The 21,742-nt window shown below is 45.7% G+C and overlaps 1 protein-coding gene across 4 annotated transcripts in view; it reads right to left on the bottom strand.

The window, feature by feature from the left end:
* LOC124155494 overlaps positions 1-21,742 on the bottom strand; it is a 316,456-nt gene that overhangs the window by 3,666 nt on the left and 291,048 nt on the right. For 2 of the 4 annotated variants that reach the window (XM_046529351.1, XM_046529350.1), the window contains 8 exons: positions 10,634-11,951; positions 7,129-7,275; positions 4,908-6,494; positions 3,330-4,033; positions 2,079-2,343; positions 1,545-1,629; positions 980-1,115; positions 169-289 (listed from right to left, as the gene is read on the bottom strand). In XM_046529351.1, the coding sequence (XP_046385307.1) occupies positions 169-289; positions 980-1,115; positions 1,545-1,629; positions 2,079-2,343; positions 3,330-4,033; positions 4,908-6,494; positions 7,129-7,275; positions 10,634-11,863 (4,275 nt within the window). In that variant the 5' untranslated portion in view covers positions 11,864-11,951. Of the gene's footprint in view, positions 1-168; positions 290-979; positions 1,116-1,544; positions 1,630-2,078; positions 2,344-3,329; positions 4,034-4,907; positions 6,495-7,128; positions 7,276-10,633; positions 11,952-15,381; positions 15,899-16,540; positions 16,680-21,742 lie in introns of those variants that run through there. The other 2 variants (XM_046529353.1, XM_046529352.1) reach the window with 2 other exon arrangements.

Here is a 21,742-nt window from a genome sequence, read left to right as displayed (position 1 = left end):
AGCAAATCCCATTCCACTCATAGGAATTTACATTGACAAGGTATTTATTCTGCTTATGACTTGATTCAAATTGGTCCCGATCATGAGGAAGGACAAACTTATTCCAAAACGAAAATAACACCTCAGGGAAGCATGATTGACAAGGCAGAATGAAAATAAAGTATTTACCCCTTCACTTCCATCATTTTTCTTCATTTCTTCCTTGGTAGGCTCCTCCTGCTCATCTTGATGATCCAAGGACTTTGATAGCATGCTTTCAGTGTGAAGTCTCATATGCCCCACCAAATGTCTGTAAAAAAAAACATCACTTATCAACTGGTGGTGGCATGCTCTTTTAATAACATTCTTGACCAAAAGGTCACTTCTCTCCAACTACAGCACGAAATTATAAATGAATTATGTACATTTATTCCAAAGGATTCTGCACAGCAGTAGGAGATCATTTTTAAAAAAGAAGAACGAATACGTAGCTACATGATAAAAAAATTAACAAATAAAGAAAATATCTCAAATAGCAAATGCGACATGAAATTTTCTCATCTCTGAGAGCATTTTTTTTATATAAGCCTGAAAGGCTGGAATTAATGAACATTATAGTTTAAAATACTAGCATAGTGTTGGTAGAACACTGTAAGTAAGATAATTGCAAAATATAGCTCCTCAAAAGTGCATGATTAGTAACTGGTAACTGGGTTTTCTTATTGTCAAGAATTCTTTCAGAAGTTCTGTCATGCACAATATATTACCCATCAAGACTCTGAAATCAGACGAGAAACAATACCAAGAGCAATGGGCTGGTTTTTTTTTTGATTTGACTGGAAAACCATGATTGGCAAAAGTTTACATGTGAAGTCACCATCAAGCATTAAGAATGCAAAGAAGACTGAAACATGTTGAGAGTGACAATATCAACCACCACAACCATGCAACTACAAATAATTTAGTTCCAAAACATGCATACGTAGAAAATAATACTTACGTCCTTTCAAAGACAAAGTAAGGGCAGAATGAACACTTGAAAACTGCACCAGGTCTTTGAATATGATGAGTGGCATGTGTCTGCAACTCAATGAGATCAGCTGCTCGGTAAGGACACTTATCGCACTTCCAAGAGTCTGTCAATGAAAAATCAAGAAAAAAGTGAAAATCTGAGCTTATAACCTATTTGAGATCTAACAAATCCATAGGAATCTGTGTAACTAGGTGCAATTTTTATCTTCTCCACTTGAACAAATACTAACATTTTTTTCTACACAAATCATTCCTCTATTAGCAGTGTAACAGCATAAATGTAACTGTAAACATAGTTTCATGGTAATGCATTTTAAAACTTCCAGCAGCTATGACTTCAGGATATCATAGAAAAGTTATCACAATCAAAGTCAATCAGTAATATCATACAATGTTTTTTTTACTTTAGTTAATTATTTTATGTATCTCACTCATTAGAGATTGGCATTACATTTTATACTTTACTTTTTACACACTTGAATACTACTTTATGAATCAGTTGTATCCTCATAAATGCATAGTTATGTACTCACTCGATGGGTCCATATTGTCCTCTTCCACAGTATTTGGATGTTCAATGACCAACACATCACCATTGTGCTTGAGCCGACAGTGCCTCTGAAATAATGAAATAACATTTACCATCAGACAATGGAAAACTTCAGATAAAATGAATTTGATAATCGGACAGGATAAAATTTCTTCCAAAACGGCATGAATTGATGATTCACAACAATTTCACAGAGAGGAACTGAAAAAAAATATCGTACATTCTGCAAATCTACAATATCGGTAATAGCTGAGAAAATAATTTATTTAAAACATGCACATAGCATGCATCAAGGAAATGCCTTGCCAGCATTCCGTTTACCATAATTAATGTCAATAAAAAGCACTGTTGCTGAGCAATTTGTAATATAATTTCATGTCATAGTCCAGTTACAATTCATTAGGCAAAAATTACATAGGTAATATGATAACATAAAACTTGTCGTATAGCCTCTTGGCCAAGCAATTATAAAACTTGATTTTCTCAACTGAAACACGGGGTAATCTGGAAGCCTCACCTGGATTACATGCTTCCAATTGGATATGCGACCACAGTGGCCACATTGATATGGTTTTATATCGCCTCCCTTGCCCACTGGTAATGGGTCATCACCACCAATATCCATTGGTTCACCTCCATCCTCCATGTCCATCTTCTGCTCTGATTTATCGTACGTTTTCGGCTGCTGTTGCAGAGGTGGCGGCGGTCGAGATGGTGGGTGTTGTTGAGGAGCGGCATAGTGCTGCCTAACATGGGCCAATATCAATTCTCGGCTGGCATCCCTGCAATACAAGAAAATATTATTAAAAAATAATACACAAGAGCTTATTTCAATCCACCCTCCACATTGCAACATCAGGTAGAATTACGGAGAAGCTCTCTTTTGAGAATGACATACATACATATTTCTTGAAAATAAGATTGAAATCACAGTTTTGCGCTCCTACATAGAATTAATGCATACGTCCTAGATTACACAAATTAAATTTTCCTAATTTTGCTGTTCTTTAAATTGGTAATTTTATTTGGTGGACTCTTCAAAAATATAAAATAGAGGCTTCACTATGTCACAAACCAATTCAATAAAATCACAATTCCAATCAAGGGCATACCCAGGATCAAAACTAGGGGGGAGGGGAGCAAGCCATAGTCGTTCAAGTTGTAACATTTTAGCGCGGAAAAAGTGGATAAAACCAACATTTTAAGACAATTATTACAGTGCTTTAATATTTTTAAAATTATTTGCTTGAAAAAAAAAATATTTTAGTTGCATGCCTTATACTAATATTATTTTTTCATGGGGTTAAAGAAAAATTGTTGAAAACTTTCGTTTCAATCCAGTCCAACACAGACAATTGCTGATTTGTTACAGCCATTAGATAATGTATTTGATCATATTTGAAGCTGCAAAGTGCACATTCCCAGAACTCATAATCAAATCTTTTCTTAGGTTAATTGAAAATTAATTTAAAAATAAGAACAAAACATTAGATGACAAGTCATAGTGCATGACAGAAAGCATTTGGGAGAATACCAATCTAGCCCCGAGAAGTCAATCATGGTGAATGAAACAAACTGTGGCTGCCGGAGGAAAATGAAGCTTAGTCATCAAAATCAACTGGGGAATATATAAATCAGTGAGGAATGTGCAAAGTTTGTTTCATTTACTAAGCTGAATTTTTGCAATTTCTACTAAGTATGTATCACTTGCATCCATTCATTTTGTCATGAGGGGAGCTGAGTTTTTGATAAAGGTGAATATTCATACCTGTAATTGCACTTCTTGCACTTCCAGAGTGTACGCTTGGTGCTCCCGCCCTCCTTTGCCCCTCCGCCTTGAACAGAGGTTGCTGGCCTCTTCACGCCTCGCGCCGTCCCTCCCTCCCCTGACAACTGACTCTCACCGCCTGCATTCACCAGGTTTGGTCTCCTTGCCCCTGCAGTTGACGAGGCTGCAGCACGAAGGGGAGGAGGTGGCCTCAGAAGAGGCGGTGTGGACTCACCGTCCTCCGACACATTCGCCGCCTGTATGGGGGCTGGCGTGAGCCGAGGCGGAGCCGGTAACAGCATCACCATGGATTTGTGCACCATTTTCCCATTCTCGACGGGGGTCCCTTGAGGCAGGGGTGACGATAGCGGCGAGCCTTCGCCACCAGTTCCTTGCTCAGAGGATAGCATTTCATGGACTCGAACCACAGTCAGGTGTCGGTTGTACTTGGAGTAGTTGCGACGTCCAGTCTCATCGGTCATGAGCACTCTGGGACCACTCCCATCACTACCCTCAGGTGGACTGCGATGTGCTTCATCCCATGCAGCACGCAAGCGAATGTGCTTTGTGATGTCCCAGCGCCAATTGGAGCGGTAACCACAAGCGGAGCACTCAAAGGGCTTGCGGTTTAGGTGCCCAACGGCATGAACATGGAAGCGGGAGGCAGTGGAGGCCCAGAAAGGACACTGAGGACACTTGAAGACCTGGTAAGACAATAGCAACTCATTACTGCTGCATCTAATTATAGTACTTCACGTAATGACTAAACCCATAAGCCATAATTATGAACTAAGAATAGTAAAAACTAGTACAAAATGAGGAAACTTATGACTCATAATGTATGGATTGTTTAATTTAATTGTGAAAAAGAATTGTATCACTCCTATTCAAACTAAATACGATACAATTTGAAAAATTCTCTAATACCAATCATTCTAGTTCCATTGAAAGTATATAAGTATGTATACCTTAGAGATCAATCATAAAGAAAATATTTGACAGATTAAAAATATAAGTCATATTTTCTATAATTTATCTCTATTGAAAATGTTAGTCATTTACATAAGCTCCATTGCTGATCTCTACGGTCAACAATTTTTCAGCATCATACTATGTACTTGATATTCAGCACTGATTGAGTACTGATTAGCACTAACTCTAAAATACATACACAGATAATAGTTATATGTATTAACATAACTGTGATAAGACATACATGAGTTTCATCAAGACATAACATAAAAGTAAAATACAAATAGGTAATAAGTGGCTCAGGCTAAAATCTGAAGATGTGGACAATAGAATTGACAAATTATAAATGTTAATGAACTATGAATTCACCATATCATGCATAATTCATTATTTCGTACATTCAACAAGTTTGGTCTATATGAACATGCATAGGTTACTACAAGGAATTCCTATTTCATTATTTCTCATAATTATTACATAGTTCATGAGAATTTACTCTTTCCATTGTAGAATTCCAAAGATGAAGATCATCTTAGGATTGAGCACATCTCGCAATGATGTGCTCAATGCACTCATGCAATAATGGGAAAAATTAACTGAACCAACCTTTTTCATGGTCACTTTCCCTCCAGGACTGATTCCACCTTCAAACCCTCCACGACCAGTGATTGCTCCGATGCCTGGAGCAGTCTCCACGCCCACCAATCCCTCGCCATCCTCTGCGTACGCCCCACTGAGATCTTCCCCACTCTGTGCACCAGTGCCCTCTCCATCAGATGCTGAAGATGCCTGCGTCCCCATCCCTCCACTCCCAGAACCTTCCCCAGACTGCGCACAGTTGTTCCAAACAAAAACCTTGTTCTCCATTGGATGTGGTTCCCCATCTTCCCCTTCATCCTCATCTTCATCCCCTCCCTCTTCATCGTCTTCACCCTCCATGCTTTCTTTGATCGCTTGCTTGATGGCCTCTTTAGCGGCCTCCGCTTGGGCCTTCAGAGACTTCCTCTTTTCATCCTCCAATGCCACAGCTGCTTTCTTAGCTTTCCTTGCTTCATCCTCCTCATCATCTTCGCCCTCTCCCTTATCGTCCTTGGTGGAATTCAGGCAGGACTGCAGGTGGACCATCAGATCTGCACTTGTCTTACACCTTTGCCGACAGTGCTGACACCTCGTGGAAGACAGAGCCATCAGGGCTGCATTTCCTCCTGGAATCAACCGGTTCTTCTCCCCTGGAGTGCTGCTCGGCGTCACGCTGTCCTCCACCTGCGTTCCTTCGGGCGTCGAGTCGTGAAGCTTCTGGTGACGAGCCTTTTCTGACAGACACTTGGATTCATGTCCACATATCTCACACACAAGCCCATCACCAGCACCAACAAGTAACCTCTCTTTCAGTCGGTCAAAGAACGAAGCACAAGTCTTCTTGCTCGGGGTGGGAGGGGATATGCTCGTTGGATCTGATTTGACCGTCTCAGGCGTGCCCGCTGGTTCCTCACCCTCTCCGCCACCGTCCGCGGCAGTTGAATTTTTCGAAGGGGTGCTGGGCCTCGAATTGCCATCTGCATCATCAGGAAGGTCCCCGATCAGAGAAGCAAAGTCCTTAAGTGCACTGTTCCGCGAAGATTCTGCATTGATGAGGGCATTCATGTCCTTGTCACTCATCGTGACCTCAACTTCATTCTGTGAAGGAGCCTCCTCATTCATGGCCCTACCCTTTAAAGTTGGAATCCTCAAGATGGGAAGATTTGTAGAGGCAGAGGGTGAAACTGGGGCAGCTGGAGTTTTGCCCTGGATGGGGATAAGATTCGGCACTGGTCGGGGACACTTTTTGTTATTCACCACTACGGGGGATGACTTGGGGATAGGCTTGGGATGTTCTATTCCGTGTGCCTTGCTCTCATGCCGCAGTATATCACCATCCCAAGCTGCCTTAAAATTGCAGTAATTGCACTTTAGAGTCTTAATGTACACTTGGCCATTTTTGTGAATAATATCATCCGGATGGATGAAGTCAGTTCGGAAATTATGCCTCTCGTTCTGCTCCTGAGTAGCACTGGGTCCGCGCATTTTCTTTAAGGTAACTTTAAGCTTATTTGATCCAGAGGAGGAAGGTGTTGAGACCCTTGTTGGTTCATCAGGAGTTTGAAGAAGTGAAGAGCGACTGCTGTCCAATGACATTCGACCATAAGTCGCACCCTGAAATCATGGTAAACATGTATGAGAAAGAGTTAGCGGACACAATAAAACTAATCTATGCATCATATTTAAATAAACTGAAAATGAATTAAAGGCATATTTAACAGCAAACTCAAAAATATCAACATATCATATAAACAGTTGACTAGAATGATGAATTAAAGATTGCTGGTGTAATTATGTTAATAAAAAAATTATTTCAAATTTAAACTAAAAATTAACTGAAAATTTTTAATTGCAAAAAATACCATGAGAAAGTGGGAAATTTAAATTGGAAGATTGAAAGCAGCACAATAATGGTTTAAATTGACTGAAATTCAAAGACTGCAGACAAGCTTTTCTTTATGATTTTGTGATAATATGTATCATTCCCATTTATCCCATGAAAAAATATTTCAGAATTAAAAAACTCCTTCCTCGTGCCTTCTGAGTTTACTTTTAAATTGAAAAATATAACTTAAATATTTTTATCCATGTAAAAGTAAATATTTATGGATCTTCCAGTAGAATTTAAAAAAGCTGTTTTTAAAAACAGCTGAAGATATTCTCCCATCTTTCACTCATGCATCTCCTCCTATTCACATTTGAGCCAATCAATACAAGATTATGGAACAACAATGGTAAGCCAGTTTACCTGGAAATAATTCTCTTCCCTCTCCATCCTTAGTAACTCCATTTCTTCACTGTCTATATTTCCTCCGCCAGATATCGCAGCTGCTTCTGCCTCTGCAGAATCACTGGCACCAACTTTATTCCTTCGACGAGCAGCTCGGGCTTGCACCTAAAATTATGAGCGTAAGTTAAAACAGAAATCACAATATATATTTCAAGGACAGTCCCTTAATCAGGGACACCCTCAAAATTATCGTTACTTGAATTACAACTTTTGCATTTGATATGCATATGTGCACTTGCTCAACGGATAGGTATTGTTTAGCGACCTTAAAAATTAAAATCCTGCCCTTACCCTGTGTCTGCATAAAATATTTCACTCTTAAATCTCATGTCCACTGTTACTCTATCAGAAGATGTCACAATATTCATGTACCCTACATGCAAACAAAAAAATCAGCAATGGAGCCCTCTAACATGTGTCTCTATTACGAGGCATCCTTGTGCCCCCCCCCCCCCCCTGAGAAGAAAATCCTGGATACAGCGTTGCTTGTGCCCCCACCAGAAAGAAATCCTGGATCCGCCCCTGTATACTGTAATATTTAAAAGCAGTTTACAAAATGTTTTTTAAGTTAACTGTGCTACTCAGTGAATGAGACTATTATGATCTTACTTTTACCTACCTCTAAAATGGCATTTTTTGTTGAGTCTGATGCATCAAGCTCTACCTAAATTCATCCAAGTATGAATACCTATTTGTATTTTACAGTATTGATCCCAGGCCTCAGTGTACATATTATTCTCATTATGTATTTCTGATTCCTAGGCAAATAAGATATTATTATTATTATAAGGCACAGGAATTCATTTTCCCCACACAATAAGGGAATTAGGTTAATTATAAGCGGAACCCAGTCATTAAATTAATCCAATGATCACCTATTTATGTATTTTAGTTGGTTAATAATCAGTCCTAATACCAATGAACCGGTTCTCGAGGCAGCTTGCGGGAAAGCAAGTGAATTTAGAGTACACGGATACTCCCCCGATTTCACTACTCCACCAATCTGCCAAAAATGTTTGGCTTGCTATAATAGAAACATTTTTGATTAAAATTGATTAAAAAGAGTAGACTAAAACCATCTTTTTTGTTAAATGGAAATTGCATCACTAAATAATTCTGATGTATTTTTTTAAGTTTTTAGAGGGATTATAAGATGAATTTTTTAAAAAGGCTAGTTAAAGAGCCTCATGGGATGTGACACTTCATGGTGTGGAAACATGGACATTTAATAATGACAAGAAAAGAACGGAGGAGGCTTTCAAGATATGGTTATTTAGGAGAATGAAGAATATGGACAAGGACGAAGAGAAATAGGAACAAGGAATGGCCAAAAAATAGCAGGAAGGGTAAGGAAAGATCCAGAGGAGATGAGGAGACAGAGTGTGGACGGAGCACAACACTTATGAGAGGAGAGGATGCTGGAAACCATGTTATGAGGAAGGATGCCTGGGAAGCAGGTGGGGAGGTGGAGAATAAGGTTTATGGATAGAACGAAAGCCAATGAGCCACACTGAGATTTAAAGAGGGAAATTTGATGTGGTGGGGGGACTTGAAGTCACCTAAAATCTACTCCTTCCAATACCCACTTGTTTTTTCTTTTCTGAATCCTCTTGTTATTCTCATTTTTTTCATTTGACCGACTTATTTCACAAAAACTATTTGTTACGTGGATGCCAGCACTTATAATTATCTTTCCTCGGGTTAAAAAGTACTAAAAGGTTGAAGACAATTGCTATGCATTTTTCCATTTGATTTGTTGAGATTTCACTATCCTGCGCAATTTCCACAATAAGGAAATAAACTTTTTCCATAAGACTCCAAATTGAGGTGTTCAGTATTTTCATATCTCCTTAATATTTTACTGATCAGTTCGTATGCCAAGGAAACTATAGAAAATACAATAAGATAATAATTAATAGAAAGTATTGATTGTTGAGAAGTATAAAATTCTTCCCAACAGAAAACTTCTTTAAAGCCTCCATCAATTTCACAGACCGATTGTCAAAACGAATTTGAACGCCGCCACAGCAGGATACAAGTCTTTTTTATCGTAAGACTGAGGAATAACTCAAAATCAAAAAGCAAAAAATAGGGTGATAATAGTACTTCAATCGAGTGGCATTACAATGTACTAAAAAAATTTTTGAGTCCCTCTTTGACGGCGACTTCGAGGGCACAGTGAGTAACTCTCTGTACCACCAACTCACGGTGCTTCGACCAGCAATCATACAACAAGCTTGCCCAACATTCTCTCCCGACTTACCTCCTCTAACTACCTCCGTTTGCATCAATGGCGAGGCATCGCAGAAAATAAAGCAGTATCACAGGGAATCGGGAAAATTTTACGGGCAAGGTCACAGGTGTGCAATGAGCTAGTATTTTCTTAGGACATTCTATCCCTATATAGCACAAACTTGGTCACCTCACAACCTTCAGCAGAATGCGTTAATTGATAAAAAAAAGTGAGGCTTTTAGCAATGATAAATCAGAAGACTACACGTCGAGAAAAAATTCTCGATTCATAATATTATTTCCTCCATTCCCAACTCCTAAATTATTAATTTCGACGATCGAATGCGCATTGGTGCTGCTGAATTCAGTGCGGAATTCTATAATCGTTTAATACGAGCATTAACGAAAATCAGTGATATAACCTGAGAAATAAGTGCGGCAATTAATTGGTGGTGGCCTGAATGTACACAGCCTACCATTTTTTGCCAGTGCGACACCCCGCGCCTGCTTCTGCGCAGCTGGCGTATCTGTTACTCAAAAGGTCAGAGGCGAAAGAGGAATATTACCCCTGAATCCACCGGCAGTTAAAGACATTATAGCCCGTGCAGTTGGGAAGAAAATAACAGATTAACTAGCGATATAAGTTACTATTAGTGCTATTACTTCCAGAGCATTGATCGCATGTGTGTTTGAAGGATAGGTATCTACTTACTACATAAAGCTTGCTCTTCCACGGTCATTACATCTACTTATTATAGTTTAACCGAGAAAATTAATATGGTAAATACCGTACGCGGGATTTTAAAGCATCGCGAGTGAAAATTAGTGTCGGTAAGAGTTACTGCGGGGCAAAAAAAATCAAGGGCATTGGTAACGTACGATAATATTGGATTGGACTGCGGAGAATATCGCCCACGGTGGGGAAAAGAAGAAACCCTCTCGGGAAACAAACGGCGTTAACATTCGTCACCGCGTTTCCATGAATTTTAACATCGTCGCTTATGAATAGTTAAGCAGTGGCTGGCGACACACAAGCCTTCCGAAGTCATGAGTCCAAAGCAGTGAACACACGAGTTCGAACCACTCGGAAGAGTGAATAAAAATAGAACCAACACACACACATGTATATATAAACATGCGTGACGCCCACCAAACAAATGCCTTCGCAGCAAATAAATATGTGCAAAATAAACCCTAGTGGAGTGAAGAGTTAGGGAAAAATGACACTCACCTGCTCAGGAGAAAGATGGTGGTTCTGGACGTGAACCGTGAGGGACTGCTTGATGTCGGCCGAGAAGTCACAGATGGGACACCGGAAGGCCCCTGGAGTGTTGGCCGACGGGTCGCTCAGGTGATTCTTGCAGTGGCGGTCCAAGTTCCACTTGTAAGGCGTCCGGAAATCGCACCTCTCGCACTTAATCATGGGCATTGAGTGGTACTTGACGTGCTTGGTGTAGCGCGCCTTGACGTGCGTAGCATAAGAGCACTTGCCGCATCGGAAGAATCGCTTCTTGAGGACGTGGGCGATGTGCTCGTGACGCATGACCAGGGAACGGCTGCGACTCGAGAAGGAGCACGCGGAGCAGCTGAAGGTCTGCGACGAGGATGAGGGCGACTGGGCCCCGAACTCTGACCCCGCCATCTCCGCTTCCTCCTCGTCGTCCACGTCGACTGCGGCCGCCTGGGACGGAGGAACCATCCCGATCGCAGCGGCACCTCCCAGGGCCGGCATGGCTGGCACCGCCGCCGGCCTCTTCTTCTCGGCGGAAGAGGCCCCGCCCCCTTTCCTCGCGGAGACGGTCGATTTGGGGGCTCCTCCGGAGGTGGCGTTGTTACTTCCGCCCCCGCCGCTGTTGTTGCCCGCGGCGCCACCGCCCTTGGTGCTGCCCACCACGTGCACCATGTGGATGTGCCTCTGGAGCTTCTGGCTGTGCTTGGAGGCGTAGAGGCAGTTCGGGCACTCGTAAACCCTTATCCTCTCCCCGTGCACATCCCTCAGGTGGTAGAGGTAGAGCCTAGGGTTCTGCGTGAAGTAGTTGCAGTGGCATATGTAGTTGCGCTTGATCTTGCACTGCGGCAGCCAGGTCCCCTCCCCACCCCCTCCGCCCCCAACGCTGCCGCCGCCGCCGCTTCCTCCCTCCTCGTCGCCGCTGCTGCTGCCCCCACCGGCCGCGCCCGCCAACACCCCTCCGCCCACCATAATGGCCGCCTTCGACATGAGCGGCGCCGCACCGGGCGTCGCCTGCCGATGCTGCTGGTGGCGAGATGCGGCCGACCGGGCGACGCCAGCGCCGCCACCCGTCATCTCGCCGTCCGAGTGCACGACGGCGTCTTCATCGACCACGAGGGCGTCCTCTTCCTCCTCCTCACCGCCGCTCTCCTCGTCGTCCGTCTGCGGGAAGACGCCTTCCTCCATGCCGCCTCCCATCGCGTCGTCGTCTTCGTCCGAGCAGGCCGACATGTTGTCGATCACGGCGCGGTCGTCACGGGCGACGCAGCCGCACCCGGCCGCCCTTCAGCCTCCTCTCGCGAAACACCTCGTGACTCTCCTGCGAGACGAAGAGAGAAAAACACAAATGGAGGCCTTTCTTCGGGCGACTATCCAGTTGGGTCGCCGTCACCGCCACCAACGACACCACCACCGCCACCACCACCACCAAGACCACGGGCGAATCCACTGCGAGAGGGAGAAGCAGGAGTGGAGCGGCGGCCGACGGTGTACGAACTGGGTGGAGGCGGGGAGAGGAGGGGAAGAGTAGGAGGGGAGGAATAGCAGCAGCTCAGGAGGACGACAGCGAATGGAGAGGGGTGTGGACTCTTGAGGGGAGCGCTGGAGAGGGAGGGAGGGGGCCCCGGGCAGACGGAGCTGCTGGGTGGAAGGGGGCCTTGGAGAGGGACGCGGGGAAAGGGGGAGGGGCGGTGTGCGGCCAGCATGAGGGGACCAAGTGGGAGGACGGTTGGCTGCGGAGGAGAGGGAGGGAGAGGACTTTGAGCAGATGAAGACGACAATGTTGGGGACGATTCCTCCAACGGCGCCGTCGACACTACGGAGATATGGTCGACACACACTAATGATGGTGGCGGTTAGTGGTGACGATAGTGGCAGCGCCAAATCTCAGGGCCAGGGTGACATCAGGGTAGCAAAATGTACTCTTGCGTGACATCTTTGATAGGAAGAACGAGGCATTAAGAACATCATTTCGATTACCACGCATTTCAGAATCAATGACATGCGTCTTGGAATTAATATTTTGACACATTTTTTTTTTATTTAGTATTTTCCACTTGAAATTTGTGGGGAAAAAACCTTTAATATTTTACTTGAATGATACAGGTGTCATTCAGCATGTCAAAGAGTGCATTATATTACGTAGCATTGTTAAAATCAATGCTGCAATGCAAAACAATACGCCCACGAACAAAAGGAAAAATTATCAAACATTAAATTAAAATGAGATTAATTTTAATGCACAACATTCAGATGAAAATATTAATCATTCATTGGAACACAATCACAATTACTTCGTTCGCTCAAATTACCCTCCAAAAATTTAAAAATTATCAACATTATCATTAGACCGTTAGTTGGCAACATAAATTTCCTTACATTCCAAAATAAGGGTTTTAGCGGAATCCGTTCTTAACCATTCCTGACGCGACGTTTTTTCCCGGAAACTTTGCTCAAGATCGATGGCAAGACCTGCGGATGCCCAATTTAAATGGTGACTGCACGAGAAAGGCTCCTCAGGTCTATTCCCCGTCGAAAAAAGATCTAACGCGCTTCTGCGAACGGAGTAACTTGTGCATCATCAACCTGGAGGTTGGGTGGCGAGGGCGCTAAGGAGAGCGGAAAGAGGAGGAACGGAGGGAGAGGCCTATTTCTTCCAGGCCGCCCGACGACGTGAAGACAACGGGCGGGGGCGGAGGAGGGGCGGGGAATGTAAAGCAGGGAGAGAGAGATCCGTCGCTGACGAAGACGAACGTACGCCGCTTCCGAAGCCGCTCGCTTCCATCGCCCGAACCTACGCTCCTTCACATCTCGCGCGCACCCCACCATGCAGGATGGAAGGAAGCAAAGAGGAGAGACGCTTGCGGAAGAGAACTACCCGCTCGCGCCGTTCGGCATTTACCCTTCCATTCGCCTTCGCATTCACGCGGGTTCCCCAATCCCTTCTCCGCCCCTCCCGGGAGGTTTCCCTCTCTACCCCTCCCCGAACTCTGAAACCCCACCTTCCGTTAGCAGCTCACAGGGGTCCCTCGAGCAGCGCCGGGGGTGTGAGACACACAGCGGATGGCCAGGGCAGGTGGGGATGTGGTGGTGGCGGAGGGAATGGTGGAGAGACGGAGGGAGGGGGGGGAGAGAGGCTGGAGACCCTTACCGGTCGCAAAAGGCCCCTTCAACACCGGCTCCCTCTCTCTCTCTCCCTCAATCCATCTACACATCTTGCCGCGAACGTAAGATCGCCGTGGAGCAAGATAGCCGAAAAGTGAGACGGCACAGCTGCCCGATCGCACAACTTGATGGCATAAACCATCATCAATTATGTGAGTGGAATGAAGGGAAAGCCAGGGATACATCAGCCGCCTGATAGTCGCACAACTTGATGGCGAGCGATATAGTGCAGAGTGCGCGATTTCGCGAAAGGCTGCAACAGGAAGGTGGGATATACCAGCTGCCCGATCGCGGAATCGTATAATTTAATGGCACTCGCTATAGTGGAGAGCGTAAGGGGTAGAGCGGAAGCCCTGAATGAGTGGTGGAAACCCAGGATCTAGCAGATGAGACCTAGCCCAAGATACTCGCAAAGCTTGATGGCACTTACTTTTGCGCTCAGCGCGTGCGGATGAGAGTGAGGGCAAAGGGGACGGGCTGCATCAATAAGCTACCCAATTGATAAATCGCAAAACACTCTGGCATTCAACGTCGTGTACTGCGTGTGAGCAAGAGGGAAAGGCCCCAACGAGCTCCTCCTGACAGGAGCACCACCTTTCCCGTTTCCCCAATCCCAGGAGTCACGTCATACGACGGCGAGCGTGGCCGACCATCCGCTGTGCACAGGAAGCGGTGGCCAGCAGATAGCTGCTTGAGGAAAGGGGGGAGGCCGAGGTGGCGTGAGTTATCGGCGAGGAGGAATCCAAGGTCTACCACGAGGCCTTCCGGAGTGACCTCGTTGCACTAAACCCTCGAATGCTTCCAGCTTAATGCCGTCGACTACCGCCTGAATGGCTTGGTTCTCGCGACTTCAGCCCACTTGGGAAATGAATATTTAGCCCATATCACAGCCGGCGTCTCAAGGTTTGTTGAAGTATGACCATTTAAAATTAGGAAACTATTTGAAGAAACGTATCTAAATAAAGGAAGTGTCGAGAAGCTAATCCCGTAGACTCCAGCACTCAATAAAAGCCACCATCAAGCATTGTGATGCAGATACACGTGAGATATGCCTACGGAGACGGATAAAAGTGATGAATTAAACAAATGTAAGTTAAAGAGTAACCAAAGAACGAGTCCCTTCGATTTCTACGCTTACCATGGCAGTAGCCATCAAGCTCTGCGTTGCGGAACCGCCTAAAAAGCGCCCTTTGCGAAGACACCACAAGTTCTGCGATGGTATTACGCCAGCGCCATAGCTTCCGCGCCCGCTTACGTCACACACCGCCGAGAAAAAGCTATAATTGGAGGTGCCGCCAAGTTCTGCGATGCGAATCGCCAAGAAATATGGCTTCCGCGCCCGCTTACGTCACGTCAACGTGTCGCCATGAGAGACACCACCAAGCTTTGCGATGGGACTCTACGGCAATATGGCTTCCGATGCCGCTTACGCCACCCCGCCGAGAAAATGCCCCTGTGCCACCAAGTTATGCGATGTGTGAAGGGATATGGCTTCGCCGCCCGCATGCGTCACACGCCACCGAGAGAGAGAGAGGGCTGAAGACAAAAAAAGAACGCCCGGCGTTCGGAGTGCGTCGGCGACTCACCTCCCGAATACCCAACGGACCAACGCCGCCGCCGCCTTGCTGCTCTACCAGCTGCTGCCTCTTTCCTTCTCTCCCACCACCACGTGAGGTCCTCGCGTCGTGAAGTCTTCCCCGCTGCAATCTCGCTCCTCGACTGCGTAACGCCCTTCGCTCTCCGAGGCGCTGCTGCTTCGCTATCTCTAGCCGCGCGGCACGCAAGCGCTCCAACCAACTCAACACACACCGGATGGCCGCTGCCGACGACGACATTGGCTCTCCACGAAGCGAGGCGAAAGGAGACGACGAGTGCGGAGGGGAGCGGGCTTGCAGCGGCGGCGGCAGCGGAGGGGAGTGAGGGGTCGATCCTCACGTGACCTGCGTGCGTGGGGGTCGCACGCCGCGGAGGGACACGACGAGTGGACCATCTTCGACAAGGACGTCGACACCGGAGTGGGTCGAAAGACACGATTACAAGATCGAAAGCATGGTGTCGGCACGAATGAAATTTGTCTGATGACAATGAGGATGGGATCAAAGGGGATCTGCCAACAATCGACAGCCTCGTCAATCCGCAAAATAAAAATAAACCGTCCAACTGATAAACACAAACGTAGAAGGTGACTTTTGGTCAACACGTTGCCTTGATGACAGAGATAAATTAAAAAGTTAAACTTGGAAAAAAATCGTGGTCAATAAGCTAATTCGTTTGGTGGAACCAAGTAAAATACGCCGGAAAGGGTGAAGATGGCAGCTAAAGCTACCTCACTAATTAATTCCTTCTCGGTCTTCAGCCTTCTAAAGCTGCAAATCTCCGATGACCTTTTGACGACCGTCTCGCTATGCAGAAATGCCGATACACGGTGAGAGCATGACCCGATTGAATGCCGGGAAAGAAATTTACTCGGCCAATACGCCGGTAAGAGGGCAACGTACTTCTTTCTCAGGCAAAAATGTGTACTATAGATGCAGCCGATTCCGCATTTGAGTTGTATGGACAACCATCCGAAACTGCGACGTTAAATACGATGCTTCTCTCAAATGAAATTACCGCACACACCCCTGATGACCACCCATATTGAGCGGGTGTTGACCGGGCGGTGCAGCCGGCGCCGACGCCCACATAGGCGCTGCGTGGCAGAGCCGGCGCTGTAAACCGCTCTCCAAGCCAATTAACACTCACCCAACTGGGCCACACAGCACTTCCGGCGGCTATACCCGACTCTCTTCCCGGGCGCTGCCGCGCTCCGGCGTCCGGCCCTGGCCACGAGACGCGCAGGCCCTTCCGGTGCCAACTATCGCGAGGAGGAGGCCGGGCCCTCCTCCTCCGTGGCGGCGTCGGAGGCGTCGGCCGGCCCGGGGGCGGAGGGAGGGAGCGGGAGCGTGTAGGAGGAGGCGCAATCGATAGCGCGACGGCCGCCACCTGGCGAGGGACGCACGAGACGCGGCGGCGGTCGTTCCGAATACGCCCGCAGCGCCCTCCGCCGCCGCTGCCGTCGGAGGCGCGTGGGGGCGGGAGGGAGTGCGGAAGGCCCCTCTGTGAGTCAGCCCCGCCCGCTTTAGACCCCCCCCCCCCTTTCACTCTCTCGTGCCCAGGAAGAAGGGCGGAGAAGTCAGCTGGTGAACCCCAGAGGTCTCGGGATCGAATACCGACGATGACCGCGCCGCCAAAAATTGTTTTCAACTTTGTGAACTCAGTGGCGTAGCGAGGGTGGGGATCCGGACCCCCCCCCCCGAAATATAAAAGCACACTTACTTTTCATCACTAAGGGAAACCAAATATTGAAAAATCGTGAATTTACAGAAGATTTCTTTGAAAAACGAAGTTATTTCGATTATGGAAAGTGTTAAAATTAGTTTAAATCCCTCTACTTAGTACCCTGTTTTTCATAAATGCTCTCCCTGGTTTTGGACCCCCTCCCGAACAAAATTCCTGGGTACGCCGCTGTGTGTACTCATTAAGCCTTTAGTGTAATGTCGACAGCATATTTGGTAAAAGAGTAACACATCAATAGGCTTTCGAATCCTCGATGTTTTTTTTTCAAAGGCTTGCAGAAGATTTTGAAAACTTCGAGGCAAGGTTGGACTATTAATGAAATGTAAGCTCATTTGAAGGCGTAACAGTAATGTCGCTCTCAATTTCACTTCATTAATGCTAAATTAACACCCACGATGGCGGTAGTCTTCGAAAAATCCTGTTCTGATACTGTCGAAGAATTCTGCAGTGTGTGGAAGCTGCCATCGTGTTGCAACCACACATGTCGTATAGAAACGATTAAAAAGAGACATACGGTTAGATTAATTTGTTCACGGTCCATGAAGGATCATAATATAAATTAGAGTAGTAGTAGTAGGATTTTGTTTTAGGGTGCCTCGACAACTAAGGTCATTTGCACCTACTAGAAATCTATAAAATCAAAATTTTAAAAGATACATTAAAAAGGTATTTAAATATTCATAAAAATAAAATGGGTCGTTAGATGATAAAAAAGTTAGAATTTAAACACTATTAATTAGCCCGGTCTCTAATAAAAACTTAATGACTCGGCTGATATTATCAGGGTCGTCTCCTAGGATGTGCCCTAGGTCTCCCCCGATGTTCAGCCGATGGCGCACAGAACGGTATTTCTCACACTCCGTCAGGAGATGTTTCACAGTAATGGGAGAGTCGCAATCATCACATATGGGTGGAAATCTCTCTTCTGTGAAGAGGTACGAGTGGGTGAGAGCGCAGTGCCCAATTCTCAGTCGCGTGATTGCGACCTCCTCCCTGCGATTCCTCCTGACGGACGTGGGCCACGCTGAGATTACCGGCTTGATTATAAATTAGACTATAGACCGAAGGATAGATGGTCGTTTCATACTCATGGTCGTTTGGCTGGAGTCTATTACTGTTTTAAAAAATCACTCAAACGCCCAGAAACGTACACCAAAATTTTAATAATGCATACTTTCATCAAGTTAACGTGTGTCCTAAAATCTTACGCCACCCGCCCTACAAGGCGGCGTAAGTAGAGGTAGAAAGTAGATATTTTTCGCGTTATTATTGCGTTGCGTGTCTTAAGACGACGGTTTGGCGAGCAATCCTATCTGTGGAAATGAAGAATTCATTTTTTAAAGGAAAGGCAATGCATGAATTAATTCCCTCATTTCTTGACATACTAATTCAATAATAAATGGTTTCCACTTGATAACTGAATAGAACAGGCGGGAATGCCGACGTAACTGTCGTCGGTAGACTAGGAACACGACAGCAAACCTGAAAACCCTGGATAGATGGAGGAGAGATAAGCAGTTGAATACCAGGGGTAGCGGAGGCGGAAAATTTTAATCTCTACGGCGCGTTTTAACACTAAGATAAATAATTGGCCCCTACGCACGTGATGACCATCAATAATTGTCAATAGCCGTAGGCCAAGATATTCTCCTCACATTGTATCTTTTGACCGTGGTATTCCAAATCGAAAACTGCGAATAATAACTAGCCCATTGGTTCAATAGACCCTAACAATACCACCATACCAACTTTGTTTAACTTCTTCACAACCGCTTCGCTCAAAGAAATGCCGATATAGGGGGAGAGATGACCCTACTGAATTCCAAGGCTGCTTGCGAGGTTGTTCGTAGATGTTTCTCGAGTTATTACGGCGTTGCTTGTCTTAAGACGACAGTTTGGTCAGCGATCTCATCAGTACAAAAAGGTGAGCAGCGGATGGACTATTAACATTTCCTCCTCTCATCCATGGACTATATCATCGAACATCGACTGCCAGTTGACCATCTATTTTCGAATTAAATGCCAATGGCAATCAATTAAATCCACTGGCGTGACTAAGGGGGAGGATGAGGGGATAGATTCCACCCAAAGCCTAATAGAAATAAAAATATATTAATGCTATTGTCTAGTTTTGACATGTAATAACTGCATCTGCCTAAATTTAAATCTTTATGCCATAATGATGTAAAATATATTTCAAGGCATGTCAGTTTTTTTTTTAATTTCCCGGACCCCAGATGCCTGGAGGGTGGCCATCCCATATTCCCAGTTACGCCACTGATTATATCAAAGACAGCGACGAAATCTGCATTGACAAATCACCAACCCTTTCTTTACCTATTCCTACAAGCAACTGGGAGCCGTCACTTGCGAGCACGATAGCCAGAACGATCACCCTTTCGTAAATTTTTCAGCGTCGCGTCGTTTAACGAGTACGTTTTTTTCGGCGCGCGCATGGCGCAACAGGAGTCCTCGCGGGCGGTGACGCAGCGTCGTCCTTCTTGGCTCACTTCCTCCGGAGTAATCTAATCCCTTATCGCGCGCTCTCCTGCGGTATCGGTATCGCCGCTCTACCCTTCATCATCCATCCACTCCTGAAACACTCACGGTCGAACTCGAACGGAGAGGCGCCTCCGTCGGCCGCTTGCCTATCTCCCGGAGCCCAACCGACGCCGCCGCCACCGGCGAGTTCTAAAAATGATCCGCCTCCCTCCCAGTGGGTGCCAAGTTGACAACATCTCAAGGGCTGTGATCCGTCCATCCTGATGGGACTCGCATACGACTGCTGCAGCCTCAGCAAATTCTTCTGAATAGCATTGTCACCTCCGATTCTGAGTGCGTTTTCCCTCCGTTTCTTCATTTTCCACACAATTACTATCTGCCGTCATAATTACCGTAAAAAAATAACTTCTTGCACCTAAAACGAACTCTAAAGTTGAGATTTGGAATCCAAAACCTCCCTAAAGTAATTGTTTTGGGGTAATACTAAAAGTGGCACAATGATAACGAGCATTTTTTAAAGAAGGGTGGGGAGGATATTAACAAATGATTACCGATTTTCATTATTTTTACCATTGCTTAAACTATCCTCTTTCCTTTAGAAAACAATATTGCATAAAAAATAAAGCAGTCAAGGAAATCATTGGAAAGGGCTTTCGATGAAGCGGCGGATCCAGATAAGATGGGGTGGATGAACTTTCGCGAAGCGTGGTTATAACGAGAACGTAGTCTAAATGGGGAGCTGTATGTTATCCGGAGGAAATAACTGTGTTTTCAAAATTCATTTTGAATTCTTAACCTACCGGGAGGCCTCTTAACCAGAAGATACCCCTCGCTTATATAATATAAATGATACCGTGTTTCAAATTGTTAAATTGTTTGATCTCAGTAAAAAAAAACTTGGATTGTCGAAATTTCTATACTTTCTCCTTGGATCCGCCGTTGATATACCATTCATGTTTTCGCAGCCATACGTCCATTATTATCTTAGGCAATCTGCTGGTTGTGACAGAGTTATGCGAAAAATTTAACTAATGGATCCGGCCTTCCCTCTTCTCATACAGAATATCCTTCTCCAGCTGATACCTTAGCATTTATCAACTACTACGGCATAGAGAAAGCATTACCCAGATGTTAAGCGAATTAGGCTGTCCGCTAGAGACTTGGAGACAGCGCGCCAGGCTTAGATTGCTTGAGCAATTGAGAAAGGATATTTTTCAGAGCGACACGGAGAACATCATTTGAGAAACCCACTTTATTTCCAGGTACGGCAGAAACAACAAAATGAGATAGATATTTTCCAGAACGGATATGTCTGGGAATTCGTGTTATCGCGAATATCGCGTGTTATCGCGAATAATAAGGCACTCAAATAAATGCCTGACGGAACTTCGTTAAGGCCGTTTTACACAGGGCACGTAACTGCACAATCTGACGTGCGTACGAAGGCGCAGTCAAAATTGCGTCGCGTAAAGCGGTGAATTGCTGGAGGGCACGAAAGAATGCATGGACGTGAGATGGCAAAATAGCCCCTCTTCTATTTCCGTCCGCGCAATTTGACGCCATAATGAGAAATTAATTCAGTTCTAACCTGCGGAATCAAGTGTCCCGTGTGAAACGGTCTTTGGATTATTTTCTCTTTATGGTGTCCTAACACCCCCCGCCATACGCCTACGGAGACAGCTTGCGGTGTAGCGTGCAGATGTAGACGAAACCATGGCGGATGGCCTCGAAATCTTTCAGCCGTCCACAACCAGGAGGCCTCGTCGCCGACTAAATCGGTGTCCCGGAGTAGAAGGAGGTCGGTGCCGAATTTAACCCCGCATTCCGGCGAGAATTTCGCTCGCCCCGAAGTGCAGACGTGCGCCGCGGGCTGACAAGCGGCGTCGACGCCGGCCTCTGCCGTGGGGCGGCGCGGCTGCGGACACGAGAAGACCGGGTGAGGAGGAGGGGAGGAGAGAGTCTATCAATAGCCCGAAAGCGGGGCGGCTCGATGCCTACCTTAACACTCCTCCTCTCCACCCCCTCTTCAGCCCATGCTACGGCCAGAGCCCGCTTCCCATCCATCCGCAGCCAGAGGGAGACACACTTCTCGGAGGAGAGAGACCT

This window comes from Ischnura elegans, chromosome 3 (assembly GCF_921293095.1).
Source record: "Ischnura elegans chromosome 3, ioIscEleg1.1, whole genome shotgun sequence".
NCBI lineage: Eukaryota > Metazoa > Arthropoda > Insecta > Odonata > Coenagrionidae > Ischnura > Ischnura elegans.
The sequence above is the reverse complement of the archived record's forward strand: the minus strand, read 5'-3'. Positions and strand labels throughout refer to the sequence as shown.